The sequence below is a fragment of the Cebus imitator genome, unplaced genomic scaffold, assembly GCF_001604975.1.
Source record: "Cebus imitator isolate Cc_AM_T3 unplaced genomic scaffold, Cebus_imitator-1.0 Scaffold792, whole genome shotgun sequence".
NCBI lineage: Eukaryota > Metazoa > Chordata > Mammalia > Primates > Cebidae > Cebus > Cebus imitator.
The window spans coordinates 226,795-246,916 of NW_016108107.1; the positions used below are offsets into that span (position 1 = coordinate 226,795).

General features: G+C 40.6%; 1 protein-coding gene across 6 annotated transcripts in view; it reads left to right on the forward strand.

The window, feature by feature from the left end:
- The window catches only part of TPST1 (tyrosylprotein sulfotransferase 1), a 131,188-nt gene that overhangs the window by 95,807 nt on the left and 15,259 nt on the right, over positions 1 to 20,122 (forward strand). For 4 of the 6 annotated variants that reach the window (XM_017520027.2, XM_017520028.2, XM_017520026.2 and 1 more), the window contains exon 4: positions 4,097 to 4,156. The exons of the other annotated variants lie outside the window; for them this stretch is intronic. In XM_017520027.2, the coding sequence (XP_017375516.1) occupies positions 4,097 to 4,156 (60 nt within the window). The remainder of the gene's footprint in view (positions 1 to 4,096; positions 4,157 to 20,122) is intronic. 6 annotated transcript variants of the gene reach the window in all.

The window sequence follows — 20,122 nt, forward strand, 5'->3', positions numbered from 1 at the left end:
ACATGAAGCAAAAGATTACTAAATTAGGCGTTAATATTAATTTCTATTCTTCAAACGACAGCCTTAAGAGAGAAAAAAGGCAAGAAAAATGGGAGAAGTTATTTGAAAGACATACAAACTGTATGTGTGTGTTGTCATACATGTTGTTAGGGAAATGAAACATGTCCTGTCTGACTCCACTAGGAAGGCACATTGGAAAGGGAGGAGCTGCTTTCTTCCAGACTTTCCCCATGTGCCTTTTCCCTTTGTTGATTTTTACTTCATATCCTTTTGCTGTAACCAACTATAATCATAATCATAACAGCTTCTGATTACTATGAGTGGTCTTGGGTACTCCCAATATACCTCCCAGGCATATTCTTAACAAAAAATCATTATTCATGTTCACAGAATGATATATACAAAGATACTGTGTATCAACATTAAAACAAAGCCAAACTAAAAAAAAAAAAACCCTCCAAATAGTTATGTAATTATAGCATAATATTAAATAACAAAAATGAACAAACTGCTACATGCAACAACATGAATCTTACAAACGTTAAAAGAAAGAAACCAGAGACAAATTAATACTGTCAATGCTCCCAGCCAAAGGCTACCAGGAACATAGCTGCAGTTGAACCCGCTGGGTTCGTTATTCATTTCAGCAAGGGATAAAACATATAATTGGGAACTGTGGAATGTCTCAGTAAAAAAGTATTAGAAAAGACTATTATATGATTCAGGTTTTGGTTAGGTGATTCTGGGTTGGTTCTGGATTGGGTGCTACCAGGAAGCAGGAATGATTTTTGATTCAGGACAGCGATTATCTTTGGATAAGAGTAAAGAAGAGGAGGGAATACTTTGGAGGGTTAGTAGGGGAGCATCCAGAGTACTGCTACTGCCTCCCTGGAAAGAAATATAAGTATTTCTGGGATGACAAATGATGGGAAAACAGAAAGTTATTAGCAATAGTTTGGATGCTCCATCCAATGGTGAAACATGATCAACGGAATTTCACTACAAGATGAAGCTTACTATGCTCACTTGCCTATCAAGTCAATATTTAAGAGAATGTGTAGGCCGGGCGCGGTGGCTCACGCCTGTAATCCCTGCACTTTGGGAGGCCGAGGCGGGTGGATCACGAGGTCAAGAGATCGAGACCATCCTGGTCAACATAGTGAAACCCCATCTCTACTAAAAATACAAAAAATCAGCTGGGCATGGTGGTGCATGCCTGTAATCCCAGCTACTCAGGAGGCTGAGGCAGGAGAATTGCCTGAACCCAGGAGGCGGAGGTTGCGGTGAGCCGAGACTGCGCCATTGCACTCCAGCCTGGGTAACAAGAGCGAAACTCCGTCTCAAAAAAAAGAATGTGTAACTTATCGCTTCTCGGCCTTTTGGCTAAGATCAAGTGTGGAGAATGTGTAACTTGTTGAAATTCAAAATATATTAGGTGAAAAATATATAAAGCATTTGCATGAAGTCCACTGGCACTTATTCAAGCTTTCAAATCTCAAAACTGTATCTGGATAATGCAACACTGAACTACTTTTTTTTTTTTTAAAGGAATATTTAAAAAAATTTTTTTTAATTGCATTTTAGGTTTTGGGGTACACGTGAAGAACATGCAAGATTGTTGCATAGGTACACACATGGCAGAGTGATTTGCTGCCTTCCTCCCCTTCACCTATATCTGGCATTTCTCCCTATGCTATCTCTCCCCAACTACCCACCCCCCGCTGGCCCTCCCCATTCCCCCCAACAGACCCCAGTGTGTGATGCTTCCCTCCCTGTGTCCATGTGTTCTCATTGTTCAACACCCGCCTATAAGTGAGAAAGCAGCTCCTCCCTTTCCAATGTGCCCTCCTAGTGGAGTCAGACAGGACATGTTTCATTTCCCTAGCAACGTGTGTGACAACACACGCACACAGTTTCCAATCAGGGAAGCTCACGTGAGCTTTTGTGTCCAGGGTTTTTAGTAGGGTCAGTCTTGACATAGGCATTTGGTAGTACCTGTACAGCTGACTTCAGGGTCAGCTCCAGACCCCCAGAGAAAAAGCAAATGTCCACCATAAATCACATTGTTAGCATACACTGTCTGTTTAAGCTGGTATAGCATGACCCAAGGCCTCAGATACACAAAACATTTCTTATCAGACATAACATTCCGTGATAGGAGACAGCCAAGAGCCAGTCCTGAAAACAGGCCTGTCTTGGGAATGTGCAACCAAGTTTGCTGAATTAATAAATTTTTCCATCAGAGATTGAAAATGATAGGTCAAATGGTATCTGTAGGTGCAAACTGGAGAGGGCCAAAGAGTTTTCCAAAGTGATGATCCTTGTTTACTCTCTAGCCAGCAGATGTGTAAGAACTTCAGTTCTACATTGCCAACACCTTGTACAGTTTCATCTTCTCAAATTGCTGTTTTCTTCCTATTGTGTATTGATGTCTCATTCTGGTTTAAATTTGTATTTCCTCAATAACTGAGACTGAGCACCTTTTCATATGTCATTGGCCAGTAGGCTATGTTGTGAAGTGCCAGTTCAGGTTCTTTGGCTGGTTTTCTTTTGAATCATTTGCTTTTTTCTTGTTGATTTTTAGGAATTATTTACGTTTTGATATATACAGTTTGTACGTCTTTCAAATAACTTCTCCCATTTTTCTTGCCTTTTTTCTCTCTTAAGGCTGTCGTTTGAAGAATAGAAATTAATTTTAACGCCTAATTTAGTAATCTTTTGCTTCATGTCTAGTTTTTTTGGTATAACATTTAATAAATCTTTTTCCTAATTAAAGTCCTTCAATGTATTCTCCTATGTTATCTAATGAAAACTGGATTGTTTTACCTTTCTCTTTAGGTTTATAACCTGCCTGGAATTGATTTTTTTTCTCATTGTGATAGGACTTCTTTCCTTTTTAAGGCCACATAGTATTTCATAGTATGTCTGTACCACATTTGCTTTATCTATTCATCTGTTGATCAATTTGGGTTGCTTTCACTTCTTGGCTGTTGTAAATAGTGCTGCAGTGAACCTGATGTGCAGATATCTCTTTGAGTTCTTGCTTTCAGTTATTTTGTGTATGCTTAAAAGTGGAATTGCTAAATTATATATGGGAGTTCTATTTATAATTTTTCAGGAACCCGCCATACTGTCATTCTGTAGCAGCTGCACCATTTTACATTCCTACCAGCACTGCACAAAGGTTCTACTTTTCCACAGCTCACCAACGCTTGTTGTTTTCTGGGTTTCTTTTTCTTAGTAGTTATTCTGTGGAACATGAAATGGTAACTCATTATGGTTTTGATTTGCATTTCTCTGATGATTGGTGTTACTGAGCATCTTTTCATATGCTTGTCCATTTATGTATCATCTTTGGGGAAATGTCTGTTCAAATATTTTATCCATTTTTTAATTGGATTATTTTTTTTGTTATTAAATAGTAGGAGTTCTTTACATATTCTGAATATTTACTCTATAGCAGATACATGGTTTGCAAATTTGTGTTTCTTTAGAGTTGATTTCTTTCATTTCATTTTGATTCTTTGATCGGGCCATATTTCCCCATTTCTTCGTGTGCCTTGTGATGTTCTGTTGAGATTTGGGCATTTGAAACAACTCTCTCTCCCATTCTTTACAGACTGGCTTCATTCAGGGAAGACCTTTACTGTCAGCCTCCGTAGAGGCTCTAAGACCTCTCAAACCATTTCTCAATTGCCCAGTCACATTGCAAGTGTCCTAGAGAAGGGACTGGAAAACCATGCCACTTTTTCTATCGGTAACAGGGATGATTTCAAATTATGGGTTTTATTTCAGTAAGAGACAGATAAATACACTTGTCCCTTAGTACCATGAGGTATTGGTTCCAGGACCCCTAGGGGATATCAAAATCCACAAATGCTCAAGTTTTTACGTAAAAAGGCATAGTAGTTGCATATGACCTATGCGTATCCTCATATACTTTAATTCATCTCTAGGTTACTTATGATACCTAATACAATGCTATGGTAAATAGTTGTTAATACTACATTTTAAAAAATATGTGTATTATTTTATATTGTTGTATTATTTTTATTTTTTCAAAATATCTTTGATCTGTTGGTCATTGAATCTGTAGATATGGAACTTGCAGATACAGAGAGCTGACTGTGTAACTGTTTGTTCTGATGTCAGTTTGGTAACTTGTGTTTTCCAAGAGTGTGTCCATTTCTTCTGATTCTTCAAATTTATTGGCAAAAAATGTATACTTTCCTCTGAATTGCCTTTTTAAAAGTTGAGTTGATGTTTACGTAACATGCAGTTAACCTTTTACAGAGTAAATTCAGTGGAATTTAGTTCATTCACAGTGTTGTACAGTCACCACCTCTCTTCATTTCCAGTACTTCTACATCCTCTAAGTAACCATTCCCCATTCCACCCTTCCAACCTCCCCTCACTCCCTAGAAACCTCTGATCTGCTTTCTGTCTCTATGGACTTGTCTGTTTTGGATATTTCAGGAACTGTAAAGCATGTGTCCTTTTCTGTCTGACTTCTTTAACTTAGAATAATGTTTTTGAGGTTCACGTGCTCTTTTGAAGCTGAATAATAGGCCATCATATGTATACCACATCTTGTTTCTCAGTTTGTCTATTGATAGACATTTGGGTTGTTTTCACCTTTTGGCTGTTATAAATAATGCTGCTATGAGTATTTATATACAAGTTTTTGTGTAGACCTATGGCGTGATTTCTCTTGTATGTATACCTAAGAGTGAAATTGCTGATTCATGTGATCATTTTATGCTTAACTTCTTGAGGAACTGCCGAACTATTTTCCACAACAGTAGTACCATTTTATCATTTTGTCCCTCCCCTCCCCTCCTCTCCCCTCCCCTCCCNGTTGCTGGGACTACACATGTGCACAACCATGCCTGGCTAATTCTTGTATTTTTATTTTATTTTATTATTTTATTATATTGTATTTTATATTCCTCTCCTCCCTTCCCCTCCCCTCCCATCCCCTCTCCTTTTCACCCTTCCCCTCCCCTCTCTTTTCTGGAGGGAGGGGATGAAGTTTTGCTCTGTCGCCCAGGTTGGAGTGCAGTGGCGCAGTCTCAGCTCACTGCAACCTCCACCTTCTGGTTTCAAGCAATTCTCCTGCCTCAGCCTCCTGAGTAGCTGGAATTACAGGTACCTGCCACCACACATGGCTAATTTTTGTATTTTTAGTAGAGATGGGGTTTCACCATGTTGGCCAGGCTGGTCTCAAACTCCTGACCTCGTGGTCTGCCCGCCTCAGCCTCCCAAAGCGCTGGGATTACAGGTGTGAGCCACTGTGCCCAGCCCTCTTTTATTTTTATTTTTTGAGACAGTTTCGCTCTGTCACCCAGGCTAAAGTACAGTGGTATGATCACAGCTAACTGCTGCCTAAACCTTCCAGTCTCTAGCAGTCCTCCCACTTGAACCTCCCAAGTAGGTGGGACTACAGGCACACACCACCGCATCTAATTTTTGATTTTTTGGTAGAGATGAGGTCTCACTGTGTTGCCCAGGCTGGTCTTGAACTCCTGGGCTCAAGCCATTCTCCCACCTCTGCTTCCTGAAGTGCTGGGATTATAGGCATGAGCCACTGTGCCCAGCCCCATTTTATATGCCCAGTAGCAATGCACAAGAGTTTATTTCTTCACGTCCTCGTCACCACTTGTTATTTTCCATTAATAAGAAAAAATTCTAGCCATCCTATTAGATGTGAAGTGATATGTCAAATTTGGGTTTTAGTGTGCATTTTCTTAATGACCAGTGAATCTGAGCATCTTTTCAAATGTTTGTTGGCCATTTGCATCTCTTCTTGTAAAAACGTCTGTTCAGATTCATTGTCCATTGTAAAAATTGGCTTGTCTTTTTGTCGTTGAGTTATATATTTATATATTCTTGACACGAAACCATTATCAGATATGTGACTGCAATTTTTTTGACACTCTGTAGATTGTCTTTTTGCTCTCTTGATAATATCTTTTGATTGAACAAAGGTTTTCATTCTTTTGAAGTCCAATTTTTTTTTTTTTGAGACAGAGTTTCACTCTTGTTGCCCATGCTGGAGTGCAATGGGGCAATCTTGGCTCACCGCAACCTCCGCCTCCCAGGGTCAAGTGATTCTCCTGCCTCAGCCTCCTGAGTAGCTGAGATTACAGGCATTTGCCACTACGCCTGGCTAATTTTGTATTTTTAGTAGAGATGGGGTTTCTCCATGTTGGTCAGGTAGTCTCGAACTCTCAACCTCAGGTGATCTGCCTACTTTGCCCTCCCAAAGTTCTGGGATTATAGGTGTGACCCACTATGCCCAGCCGTGGAGTCCAATTTAACTATTTTTGTTGTTGTTGTTGTTGCTCATGCTTTTGGTGTCAAATTTAAGAATCCATTGCCATGTCAAAGTCATGAGGATTTATTCCTGTGTTTACTTGTAATAGTTTTATAGTTCTAGATGTTGAGAGTTAGGACTTAGATCCATTTGAAGTTAATTTTTCTATATAGAGAAGCAGGGATCTAAGTTTTTCACTTATATATCATTATCCAATTGTCCCAGCACCATTGTTAAAGAGACTATTCTTTACTACCTAATGTGGTTTTGACACTCATGTCAAAAATCCATTGGCTGTAGATGTTTGGGTTTATGTCTGCAGCTGCATTTCACTTTCTGGAACCTTTCCAATTTGTATGCCTTTTATCATCATCTCCTTCTCCTCTTCCTCGTCCTCGTCCTCCTCCTCCTCCTCCTTCTCCTCCTCCTCCTCCTCGTCTTCCTCTTTCTCCTTCCTCTTACCTTTTCCTACCTTCCTCCTTCCTCCTCCCTCCTCCTTCCTTCTTTTTTTTTTTCTTAATTGCTTTGGCTAGGACTTCCAGTAGAAGGTTGAACAGCAATGCAAAGTGAGTATTCTTGCCTCATTCCTGACCTTAGTAGAAAGCTTCCAGTCTATCACTTTTGTACTGAGGTTAGATGTGGATTTTTTTTTTTTTTTTTTTTTTTTTTTTTTTTTTTTGAGATGGAGTCTCACTCTGTAGCCCAAGCTGATGTGCAGTGGCTCAGTCTTGGCTCACTGCAACCTTCATCTCAGGGGCTCAAGCAATTCTCATGCCTCAGCGTCCTGAATAGCTGGGACTCCAGGCACATGCCACCACACCTGGCTAATTTTTTTTTTTTTTAACTGTAGTAGAGACAAGGTTTCACCATGTTGGCCAGGCTGGTCTCGAACTGCTGAGCTCAGGCATCAGCCCGCCTTGGCCTCCCGAAGTGCTGGGATTATAGCCATGAGCCACTGTGCCTGGCCCACTGCGGATTTTTAAATAAATGCGCTTTATCATATTAAAGAAGTTTTTTTTTCCTGTTCTTAGTTTGCTGAGTGTTTTATTGTGAGAGAATGTTGAGTTTTGCCCAGTGTTTTTTCTGTGTGTATTTAGATGATGTGTTTTTCTTTAATTATTATGTATTACACTGGATGCGTATCTTACATTGCACCACCCTAGTATTCCTGAGATAAACCCAAATTGGGCTCCATTGAAACTAAAAACTTTTGCATTATAAATGTTACGAAGAAAGTGAGAAGACAGCCAGATGCAGCGGCTCACGCCTGTAATCCCAGCACTTTGGGAGGCTGAAGCAGGTGGATTATTTGAGGTCGGAAGTTTGAGACCAGCCTGGCCAACATGGTGAAACCCTTTCTCTACTAAAAATACAAAAATTAGCCAGCTGTGGTGGTGCATGCCGAGAATCGCCTGAGCCTAGGAGGTGGAGGTTGCAGTGAGCCGAGATAGGGCCACTGTACTCCTCTCTGGGAGATAGAGTGAAACCCTGTCTCAAAAAAAAAAAAAACAAAAAAAAAACCAGAAAGTGAAAAGATAACCCACAGATGGTACCTAGAGATTAGCATCCAGAATATATAAATAATAGTAATTATTTTTTTTTGAGACAGAGTCTCACTCTGTCAGCAGGCACCAGGCTGCAGTGCAGTGGCGTGAGCTCGGCTTACTGTAACCTCTCCCTCCAGGGTTTAAGCAGTGCTCCTGCCTCAGCCTCCCAAGTAGCTGGGACTGCAGGCATGTGCCACCACACCCAGCTAATTTTTGTATTTTTTTAGTAGAGACGGGGTTTCACCATGTTGGCCAGGATGATCTCGATCTTGACCTTGTGATCCGCCTGCCTCGGCCTCCCAAAGTGCTGGGATTACAGGCTTGAGCCACCATACCCAGCCTTATATAAAGAATTCTTACAACTCAAATTAGAATTTACATTTACCATTTAGTAGTTTCAGTCAGCCAGAGTTGGTTTCTCTTCAATCATTCAATTTGTCATGACTCAAAACTACATCAGATACTACTTCACACCCATGAGGATGCTTATAATAAAATTTTAAAAGTATGGGAAATAGTATGGTAGTTCCTCGAAAAATTATAGAATTACCATTTGATCTAGCAATTCCACTTCTGTGTATATATACAAAAGAGTTCAAAGCAGGGACACAGATATTTGTACACCAGTGTTCATAGCAGCACTATTGACAACATTCAAAAGGTTGAAAAAACTAAATGTCCATTGACAGATGAATGGATAAACAAAATGTACTGTAAATAGATGGATATATAGGTCACAAAGGAATATTATTCAGCCCTAAAAAGGAATGAAATTCTGTCTGATACATGCTATAACATGGATGAACCTTGAAGACACTGTGGGTAAGTCAAATAAGCCAGACACAAAACAAGAAATGTTGTGTAATTTGACTTGTGGGGTACATAGAATAGGCAAATTCATAGAGACAAATTAGAATGGACTTATTAGGGATGAGGTATGATTCCATTTCTATAAAGTTGAGAGTTACTCTTAAAGGAGGAAGGGACCCATTATGACTAGAAGGAGGCACAAGGGAGGCCACTGGGCCATCTTCTGTTTCTCAGTCTGTGTTTACTCCATAGAATTTCATTGAGCTGTTCAGCCATGATTTGCACATTTTCCTTTATATGTTATACTTTTATTAAAATCTACTTAAAATGGAAATAAAAGATACCTGGATTTCAGCTTTTAAATGCTGATGCAAAGATAGCCATTTTTGGGTGGGTGCGGTTGTTCACACTTGTAATCCCAGCACTTCTGGAGGCTGAGGCAGGTGGATCACCTGAGGCCAGGAGTCCGAGACCAGCCTGGCACACATGGTGAAATTCTGTCTCTACTAAAAAATACGAAAATTAGCCAGACATGGTGGCGGGTTCCTGTAATGCCAGCAACTCGGGAGGCTGAGGAAGGAAAATTGCTTAAACCCAGGAAGTGGAGTTTTTACAGTGAGCCAAGATCGTGCCACTGCACTGCAGCCTAGTGACAGAGCAAGATTCCATCTCAAAAAAAAAAAAAAAAAAAAAAAAAAAAAAAAAAAAAAAAAAGACAAGACAAAGCACTCGTGTCTGAAATCTGGTTTATATAGGATTTTCTTCCAGGCAAAAAAAGAAGATCAAGATTATTGGTTTTGAAAATGTACTCTGTTCTTTCTTATATCAAAGTCTTGATGTCGGCTGCTGGAGAGAACTTCTTAGGTTTTCTACCTGTATTCGTCCCTTTTCATACTACTGTAAAGAACTGCCCAAGATGGGGTAATTTATAAAGGAAAGAGGTTTAATTGACTCACAGTTCAGCATGGCTGGGCGGCCTCAGGAAACTTACAGTCATGGTAGAAGGTCAAGAGGAAGCAAGGCACTCTCTTCACATGTCAGGAAGGAGAAGTGCCAAGTGAAGGACAAGGAGCCTCATATAAAACCATCAGATCTCGTGGGAACTCATTATCACGAGCATGGGGGAACCTCTGCCATGATTCAGTGACCTCCACCTGGTCTTTCCCTTGACACGTGGGGATTATGGGGATTATGGTTCAAGATGAGATTTGGGTAGGGACACAAAGCCCAACCATACCATTATTTCTTTCCTTTTTTTTTTTTTTCTGGATTTTTGTTGTTGTTGTTGTTCCCTCATGAACATTTTAAAGTATAATTAAGCAAAAGGGAATACTGTACAATGGTTTTTAACAATTTTTTAAGGTTTTTTTTTTCCCCCAAGTCGGGGTTTCCCAATGTTGCCTAGGCTGGTCTCGACCTTCTGGCCTCAAATGATTCTCCTACCTCACCTCCTAAGTAGCTGGGACTGCAGACAGATGCCACTCACCCAGCTGCCTATACAGTGTTTTTATTTATTTATTTTTTAAAGTAAAACTTCTTTAATTTTTTTCTTGCAATAGGATTGAATAGAATAATAGAATGAATGCCAGTATTGTATAGTGTTGTATCAGCAGGTTCCAATCAGGAAAGCTCCAACAGAGCCACTTTTTCTGTTTCTTTATGTTCAATCTATGCTGTAAATTTGTTTCAGAGACTTCTCTGAGTCTATCAACTGTAAATATGGAGATGACTCTGAAAGGATCTCACTCATTCTTCTTTGATCCACATGTCAGTTTGTTCCTCCATCCAGGATATAAATATAATTAATAATCCACCTCTTAGCCAGGCACAGTGGCTTACGCCTGCAATCCCAGCACTTTGGGAGGCCAAGGCGGGCAGATCACAAGGTCAGGAAATTGAGACCATCCTGGCTAACATGGTGAAACCCCATTTCTACTAAATATATAAAAAATTAGCCAAACATGGCAGCACACACCCATAATTCCAGCTACTCAAGAGGCTGAGGCAGGAGAATCGCTTGAACCCAGGAGGTGGAGGTTGCAGTGAGCTGAGATCACACCGCTGCACTCCAGCCTGGGCGACAGAATGAGTCTCAAAAAAACAAAAAATTCTAACTCTCTCCTTAGAGAGAGAAGTTCAGTGAAGAAAAGATAGATTTACAATTAATGGTAATTTAGTCTGATAACTGCCATAAGAGTAGGACATTCAGAATGCCCTGTGAGGACAGAGATGGCACTACTGTATTCTCATGTTTAAAGAATAAGTAAAAGTTCCCCAGTTGAGAAAAGAGGGGAAAAGCACTCCAGTGAGAGGAAATTGATGAAATTACTGTTAACTTTACTTGTATATATTAACTAACTTTCAGTGTCTATGAAAACTTGATTTGGGACTATTTTCTGTGAACAGAAATAATAATATTCCTTCCTGATAAATGTCCTGATTTTCTAATCATTCTGCACACTAAACTTTTTCCCCCCAGGATGCCTTAATGCTAAATTTCCTCTATACTGCTTTCTGTTAGAGGAAGAGATTTCTCTTTCACAGTCACAACACATTCCCCATTCAATTCATATTCTAATCCATCTTGTGCAACTTCATCGAAAACTTGATACACTTAACCATTTCTTTTTATTTATTTATTTGTTTGTTTGTTTATTTAAAACGGGGTTTCACTATGTTGGTCAGGCTGGTCTTGAACTCCCGACCTCAGGTGATCCGCCCGCCTTGGCCTCCAAAGTGCTTGGATTACAGGCGTGAGCCACCGCGCCCGGCCCACCATTTCTTTTTCTTATAAGAAATAGAATTCTTAAATTCTTTCTACTGTTGGAATAGAAAGAATATCATGCTTCTGGACTGATTAACTTTTTTTCTTCTTGATTTAAGAAGTTTTGACATTCTTTGTTTCTAGGCAGCACAAGACTGAGATTTGCAAAGCTGCTAGAATATTTTGAAACAAATGAAAATATATAAACATGCATGTTATCAGCTGTTTTACAGTATTTGTGTTTTAGAGATAATGAGTGTCTAGTGGACCACAAGAGCCTCGGGGGATTAAAGATGGAAATTTCAAACTCTAGATTCCTTTTTGTATAATCATATCTGGCTGAAGTTACGTGTATTCTCTGCATGTGAAACTCTTAAGTCATAATTCTTCAAAGAGGAATGTTTACTGCATTATTTAAAAATAATAAATTATATTACCAAATAACAGCAGGCCAAGCATAGGCCAATGATGTAAGTTTGTCAGAAACTAAGGCTTCTGATTAATTCTGTGCTCTGGAGTGTAATTGGAAGGAAGGATTGTATTAGAGTTTACAATGAGTTTACAGAAAGAAAGGAGAAGGGTAAATTAGATATAGTTCACAGTAAATCTGAATTCAAAACCCCTGGTTGTAAGACCAGTCTTTTATCCTTTGGAGTTACAAAAACGTATATGTACAGCTGGGTGCAGCGGTTCATATCTGTGGTTCTAGCACTTGGGTGGCCAGTGTGGGTGGATCGCTTAAGCCCAGGAGTTTGAGATCAGGTTAGGCAAAATGGCAAAACCCCGACTCTACAAAAAATACAAAAATTAGCTAGGTGTAGTGGCAGGGACTTGTAGTTCTAGCCACTCAGGAGGCTGAGGTGGGAGGATCACCTGAGCCTGGGAGATCAAAGCTGCAGTGAACTGTGATTGTGTGTCATTGTACTCCAGCCTGGATGAAAGAGTAAGAACCTGTCTCAAAAAAAAAAAAAGTGTGTGTGTGTGTGTGTGTGTGTGTGTGTGTGTGTGTGTGTGTACGTTAAAGAAAACTATGAGAATAAGCAAAAATGTAGAGTCTATAGTGCATAATGTAGTGCTAAGCACATAGTTTAGTCATTCATACATATTTCTGGAGATTGTCTAAAGATCTATTTTTTTTAAATTGATTTTAGTTAAATCAGTGCTTAGCAAATCACAGCCTGCAGGCCAATTCTGGCCTATCATCCATTTTCCTTCCTGCCTTCTTCCTGCCTTCCTGCCTTCCTGCCTTCTTCCTTTCCTGCCTTCTTCCTGCCTTCCATCTTCTCTTTTACCTACCTTCCTTCCTTCCTTCTTTCTTTTCTTTCTTTTCTTTTTCTTTCTTTTCTTTCTTTTTTCTTTTCCTCCCCTCCCCTCCCCTCCACTCCCCTCTTCTTCTCTTTGAGACAGAGTTTTGCTCTGTTACTCAGGCTGGAGTGCAGTGGTGCAATCTCAGCTCACTGCAACCTCTGTCTTCCTGGGTTCAAGCAATTCTCCTTCCTCAGCCTCCTGAGTAGCTGGGATTATAACCGCATGCCACCATGCCCAGCTAGGTTTTATATTTTTAGTAGAGATGGGGTTTTACCATGTTGCCCAGGCTGGTCTTGAACTCCTGAGCTTGGCCTTCCAAAGTGATAGGATTACAGGCTTGAGCCACTGCACCCTGGCCCTATTATACATTTTGGTAAATAAAGTTTTATTAGAACATACTATGCTTAATCATTGAAATGTTTTGTGTGTCTGTTTTTGCCCTGAAGCAGTAGAGTTGAGTAGTTGGGATAGAGACTGTGATTCATACAATCTAAAATATTTACCCCGGACTTCATTACAGAGTAGTTTGCTAACCTCTCAGTTTCTCGGTTTTAACTCATTCACAAATTATATAGTTTTTGTTTGTTTGCTTGTTTTGAGACAGTCTTACTCTGTTGCCCAGGCTGGAGTGCAGTGGCATGACCTCGGCTCACTGCAACTTCTGCCTCCTGGGTTCAATTGTTTCTCTTGCCTCAACCTCCTAAGTAGCTGGAACTATAGACATGCACTACAACATGTGGTGGCTAATTTTTGTATTTTTAGTAGAGACTGGGTTTCACCATGTTGGCCAGGCTGGTCTTGAACTCCTGGCCTTAAGTGATCCACCCGTCTCAGCCTCCCATAGTGCTGGGATCCCCAGCCAATATTTTTGTTTTGTTTTGTTTTGTTTTGTTTTTTTGAGACTGGATCTCACTCTGTTGTCCAGGCTGGAGTACAGTGGCATGATAACAGCCCACTGCAGCCTTGACCCCCGCTGGGTTCAAGCAATTGTCCTGCCTCAGCCTCCTAAGTAGCTGGGATTACAATCATGTGCCACCATGCCTGGGTAATACTTGTAATTTTTGTAGAGACGAGGCTTCTCCATATTGCCTAGGCTGGTCTCAAACTCCTGAAACTCAAACAGTCCGCCTCAGGCAGGAATCCCGAAATGCTGGGATTACAGGTGTGAGCCACTTTTCCCAGCCTGCAAATGACGTATTTCTTATAATCTACTACAGTGAGCTTTGCATAGGTCATACATTTGTTGTGTTCAAACTTTATTTTCCTTTACTTTTTCATGGAGAAAAATGGGAAGAATAGTACCATAAATACCTATATACCCTGAACAGAGAATCATTGTTAAAATTTTACCATATTTGCTTTATCTTCTCTCTGTGTGTATGTATTCTCACATGGTTTTTTTATTGGTATTAGTTGATAGCTGCAGATACTATGCCTCTTCAGTACATATCTCTAAGAATCAGAGCATTTTCCTCCATAACCGATTGTGTTAAAATTGAAAGACATGTATGAGGTTTTTGTTTGTGAGGGCTATATGATGGGTATTTCTGTGGCACTTTGTTCATCCCTGTGTTCCCCTTTATAAACTGCAGAAACTCTAAGTATAATGCATTAGTTATCTATTGCTTGCAAGTAGTAGACTGAATAATGGCCCCATAAAGATGTCCACTTCCATTAGGTAAAGAAAATGTGTACATAGACACCATGGAGTATTGCACAGCCATAACAAAGAATGAAATCATGTCCTTTGCAACAGTATGGATAGAGCCAGAGGCCATTATCCTAAGTAAATTAATGCAGAAACAGAAACCTAAGTACCTCATGTTCTCACTTGTAAGTGAGAGGTAAACACTGGGTACAAATGGACATAAAGACGGGGACAGTAGACACTGGGAACTACAAGAGGGTGGAAGGAGGAAGGAGGAGCAAGGGTTGAAAAACTGCCTGTTGAGTACTATACTCACTACCTGGGTGACACGTTCAGTCATATCCCGAACTTCAGCATCATACAGTATTCCCCTGTTACAAATCTGCACATGTACCCCCGAATCTAAATAAAAGTTGAAAAAAACCCCAAATGTCCAATCCTAATTCCTGGGATCTGTGAATATGTCATGTTATCTGGCAAAAGGAACTTTACATATGTAATTAAGGAATTTTAGATGGCAAGATTATCCATTATCTGGTGGGCCTGAAGTAATCACCAGGGTCCTTATGAAGGAGAGGCAAGGGAGTTGGAGGTAGAGAAGGTGCTCTGATGATGGAAGCAGAATGAGTGAAGGAAATGTGAGCTTGCCACACGGCTAGTGTTGAAGATGGCAAGGCTGAGCATTTTCACCTCCAGTTGCAAAACCATTGTGTCCAGGCTCCTTTTTCTTTTAAACAGTCTTTCACTAAATTTCCCTCTTCTTACATCTTATTATAAACACCAAGGAGAAACTAGGCAGTAACTTTGCTTGGAATCTTTTTGGCTAGACCATCTAATTCATTCGGCACATTACCTTCTACATCACTGTAAAATTGCATTGATAAATTTTCTGCAACCACATAACAGAGATCCCCCTGCCTCCAGCTTCTAGTCAGATGTTCCTATTTCCCAGCTCTAATACCCTTCCCACATTTTTGGTATGTGTTATAACAGAACTTTACTCCTGACACCAAAATCTGTAAGATTTATATATGAAGCATAATAAATTATTCTAAAACTTAACTAATGGCTTAAATCAACAAACATGTGTTATCTCATCGGTTCTGTGGGTTCAGGAATCCAGGCAAAGCTACCTAGATGCTTCTAGCTCAGGATCTTTCATGAACTTGCAGTTAGGCTGTCCGCCAGGCTGCAGTCATCCCAGGGCTCAGCTGGGAGAGGATCTGCCTCCAAGCTCTCTTGTGTGACTACTGGCAGGCCTCAGGTTTTTGCTGGCTCTTGGCTAGAGATGGATGTCAGTTACTTGCCACATGAGCCTCTCTTTATGGCAGTTGACAACATGCAGCTGGCCTACCTCAGAGCAAGCAAGCAGTAGAGTAAGATAGAGTGCCCAAGACAGGAGATACAGGCTTTTTATAACTTAATCTCAGAAGTAACATCCCATCACTTTTGCCAAATTCTGGTTGTTAGAAGCCAGTCACTAGATCTATCCCACACTTAAAGAGGGTTAAACAAGGTCATGTTCTTCATAAGATTAAGCCAAGTACAGAATTGGCTTAATAACATTTCTGATGATTTTTTTCTATAATTTGTAAAATCTTGGCTGTCTGAAACCCTTGGGAAATGAGTCATTCTGGAAAGTTAACTTTCTGGATAGATTTTCACCATGAAGGAACTGAATCTTGATGATTTAGGATAGAAACACTTCTGCATTTGGTCACATATTTTCTGCCTTTTACAATAAATTACTGATCATTATTTGAAATTTTATTTCATCAAAAGAAAACTGGCAGTTGTGTGTTATAAAGAGAAGGTGCCTGTCTTCTCCTTATATAGGGTATAGAACTGTTGATCTCTTTACTAAAGACTTAAGGCTTCTGTCTGCCTTTAGAATTTCTTTTTCTTTCTTTGCTTCATTCGTTACCGCTTAGTTATCAGCACTTGCCCATTGCCTTCCTGTTTGCTCTGTTAGGTTGGTGCAAAAGTAATTATGATTTTTGCATTAATAGTAACACATTAGATTCTCATAGAAGCACGAACGAACCCTTTTGTGAGCTGTGCATGCGAGGGATCTAGGCTGTGGGCTCTTTATGAGGTTCTAATGCCTGATGATCTGTCAGTGTCGCCTGTCACCCCCAGATGGGACCATCTAGTTGCAGGAAAACAAGCTCAGGACTCCCGCTGATTCTACATTACAGCGAGCTGTATAATTATTTCGTTATATATCATGATATAATAATAATAGAAATAAAGTACACAGTAAATGTAATACGTTTGAATCATCCCAAAACTACCTCTTCCTCTGGTCCCTGAAAAGATTGTTTTCCACAAAACCTGCCCGAAGGTTGGGGACTGGAGAAGATTGGATTTGCAGTCTAGAAGTAATGTTAATGGCATTTATTTTAAGATGCACTGAGACTTGACATTTTTTTTTTTTTTTTTTTTTTAATGGAGTCTCTTGCTGCTCAGGCTGGAGTACAGTGGTGTGATCTTGGCTCACTGCAACCTCTGCCTCCCAGGTTCGAGCGATTCTCCTGCCCTAGCCTCCTGAATAGCTGGGATTACAGATGCCCACCACCATACCCAGCTAATTGTTGTAGTTTTTGGTAGAGACAGGTTTCACTATGTTGGCCAGGCTGGTCTTGAACTCCTGACCTCAGGTTATCTGCCTGCCTCCAGCTCCCAAAGTGCTGGGGTTATAGGCATGAGCCACCCCGCCCAGCCTGTTTACATCTGATTTATAAATTGTTGCTATAGTCAGCCCTTTGTATCTGTGGTTTCCACATCCATAGATTCAACCAACCCTGGACTGAAAATATCTGGGGGCAAAATGATGCTTATATCTGTGTTGAACATGACAGACTCTGTCACTGTTTCCTAAACAATACAGAATAACAACTATTTACATAGCATTTACATTGTATATTATAAGTAGCCTAGAGATGATTTAAGGTATACAGGAGGATATGTGTATGTCATGTGCAAATATTACACCATTTTTTATAAGGTGCTTGAGCATCTGTGGATTTTGTTATTCACAGGGGATCCTGGAAGTAATCCCCTGTGGATACCAGGAGATGACTGTATAGGTGAGGCTGTGGCAACAGGTGAAGTGGCATTGGGCTTAGCAACTGTAAGAAAGCTTGGAGTGGCCTGAGGACAGATGACAATATGACACATTGCTCACTTTAGCCAATGCTCAGAATCTCTTAGTTTTTTGAAACTTAATAAGCAATTTAGACAAACTCTTTTTCCTTCTCTATCTCTATATTCTACGTAATCCCACAGTTGAAGACTGTTCGTATAGTGGAATTACTTATACCCCTTTCCAAAAACTTGAACCTGATTTCCATTTACAAACCCAAAGCAGCAAATACAATTTACTTTTATATTTGAATTATTTCCTTTGTAATGGTGTCTGTTGACAGCCAAAGCCTCTTGTATGGAAGCATACCACCACTGCCATAAGTAAAAGCTGTAAAGCAGTGTTAAATACTGTATATAGAGCCCACATTTTTATATGCATTTCTTCTAGGTCTTATGTAGTGTACTAGGGAAGATTGGGAAAGTGCAGTAACCTCTGTAATTCATTAGGTCGTTAGGCAGAATACCCAAAAGGCCTGCTAGAGAGGTCAGGTGTGGAAACAAGAAAGCAATCTCTGTGTTACTCAGGCTTTGAGAAACTTCCTTCAGAATCATAGAACATTAGAACTGGGGAGGAGAGTGGCTTAAAAAACTTTCGTCTCTTTTTCTCAGCTCCAGTCTCTTGTAAATAATTAATAGTAAACCTAAAGATTATGAGAATTACATGCCTCCTCTTTTCCCTTGCATATCATGGAATTTACTTCCTGATAGGAGTGTACTTCTTAACTTTGCATTCCCATAGTGGTGGTTTTCAGCCTCACAAACCCTTGCGGCCTCCAGCCACAAGTCCCCTGGACCTCAGAGAGTATATGTACTGTGTGTGCACCCTGGTAACATGTTTCCTTAAAACTAGCACTACTGGATTCTGTAACTTTAGTACATCTCTTTTATGTCTCACTTTTCAGAGACCACCAAACTAGCAACCCGAAACTCATTTGTCATTCTCGAAACATAATGTATGAAGATGGAAAGCTAATGTAAAAATGGTAAGGCACTGAGTCATTTGGAAGATAACCTAATGTATGTGCCTGAAAAACAGGGATTTAAGAAAGCAAAAGGACAAGAAGCAAGCCAGTTCACCCTGAACCCGACAAATATTTGGGAATTAGAAACATCAAGTATTACAAATTAGTGGAAAGGGATGAAGTCTGATACTAAACATAGGGGGGTTGACACTGTGTGTAGGAACAGTTAGACTTCCAGATGTCTATCTCGATACCCCACTCCACCTCTGCAGAAGAGATAGATTCCCTTAGGGAGGAAGAACATGAGAGAAAATAAAGACACTAGGGGGAGAGTGTGAGATCAGCAAGATAGTGGAATAAAAGATCCCTGGCATCACTCTCCCCACAAAAATACAACTAGAAATTACTGAGAATCACAGATCACCTCCAGGAAACTTGCCAGATTCTGAGAAAAATCTCCTCAAGCTTCAGGTAGGGAGAAGGGGAAATAATCATCTTGAAATAAGTCGGAGCACTCCTTAGCAATGGTTTGCTCTCAACGCAAACCATTTTATCAAGCCTCATTTTCTGCTTTACCAGTGCCTAACTGACCTGGAGAAAGATGCATTAGTCCATTTTGCATTGCTATAAAAGAATACCCGAGACTGGGTAGTTTATAAAGAAGAGGGGTTTATTTGGCTCACATATCTGCAGGCTGTGCAGGAAGCATGGTGGCAGCATCTATCTGCTCAGCTTCTAGTGAGGCCTGAGGAAGCTGTCACTCACGGTGGAACGCAAAGGGGAGCAGGCACATCACATGGAGAGAGAGAGAGCAAGAGAGAGAGGGGAGGGAAGTGCCAGACTCTTTAACAACCAGCTCTCCCGCCAGCTCTTGTGAGAACTGTAGTAATAGAGTAAGAACTCACGCATTAGTGCAGAGACAACAAGCCTTTATGAGGCATCTGGCCCCCAAACACTTCCTACCAGGCCCCACCTCCAACACTGGGAATCACATTTTAGCATGAGTTGGAGGCGACAAATACCCAAACTGTATCAGAAGGGAAACACCCAACCGCAGCCCTCTAGCCTTCCAGTCCCACCTTAGGCGGGAGAAGGTAACGTGAGAAGCACTTGTCAGCCCAGGCACACAGGCTCACTAAAAGACTGAGAACTAACTCTGATTATAGGATATTCCCCCCACCACACAGACACCTTACCACCACACCGATCAGTCTCCTGTATGATGGTGGTGGATTACTACTAGACGAACTGTAATTTTCAGACCCTATTTTAATAAGGAGTTTTTAGGGAAACCAAGAAACAAGAAGAGATACAAAAATAAGAATGCAATTTCAGCAACATGGATGCAGCTGGAGGCCATTATCCTAAGTCAATTAATGCTGAAGCAGAAAACCCAAAACTACATCTTCCCAATTCATAAGTGGGAGCTAAACTTTGGGTATTCATGGACATAAAGATGGGAACAGTAGGCACTGGGGACTGCAAGAGAGGGGAGAGAGGGAGAGAGGGAAGAAAGGAGAGAGGGAGGGAGGGAGAGAGGGAGAGAGAAGGAGGGGAGAGGAAGGAGGGAGGGAGAGAGGGGAGAGGAAGGGAGGGAGGGAGAGAGAGAGGGAAAGAGGG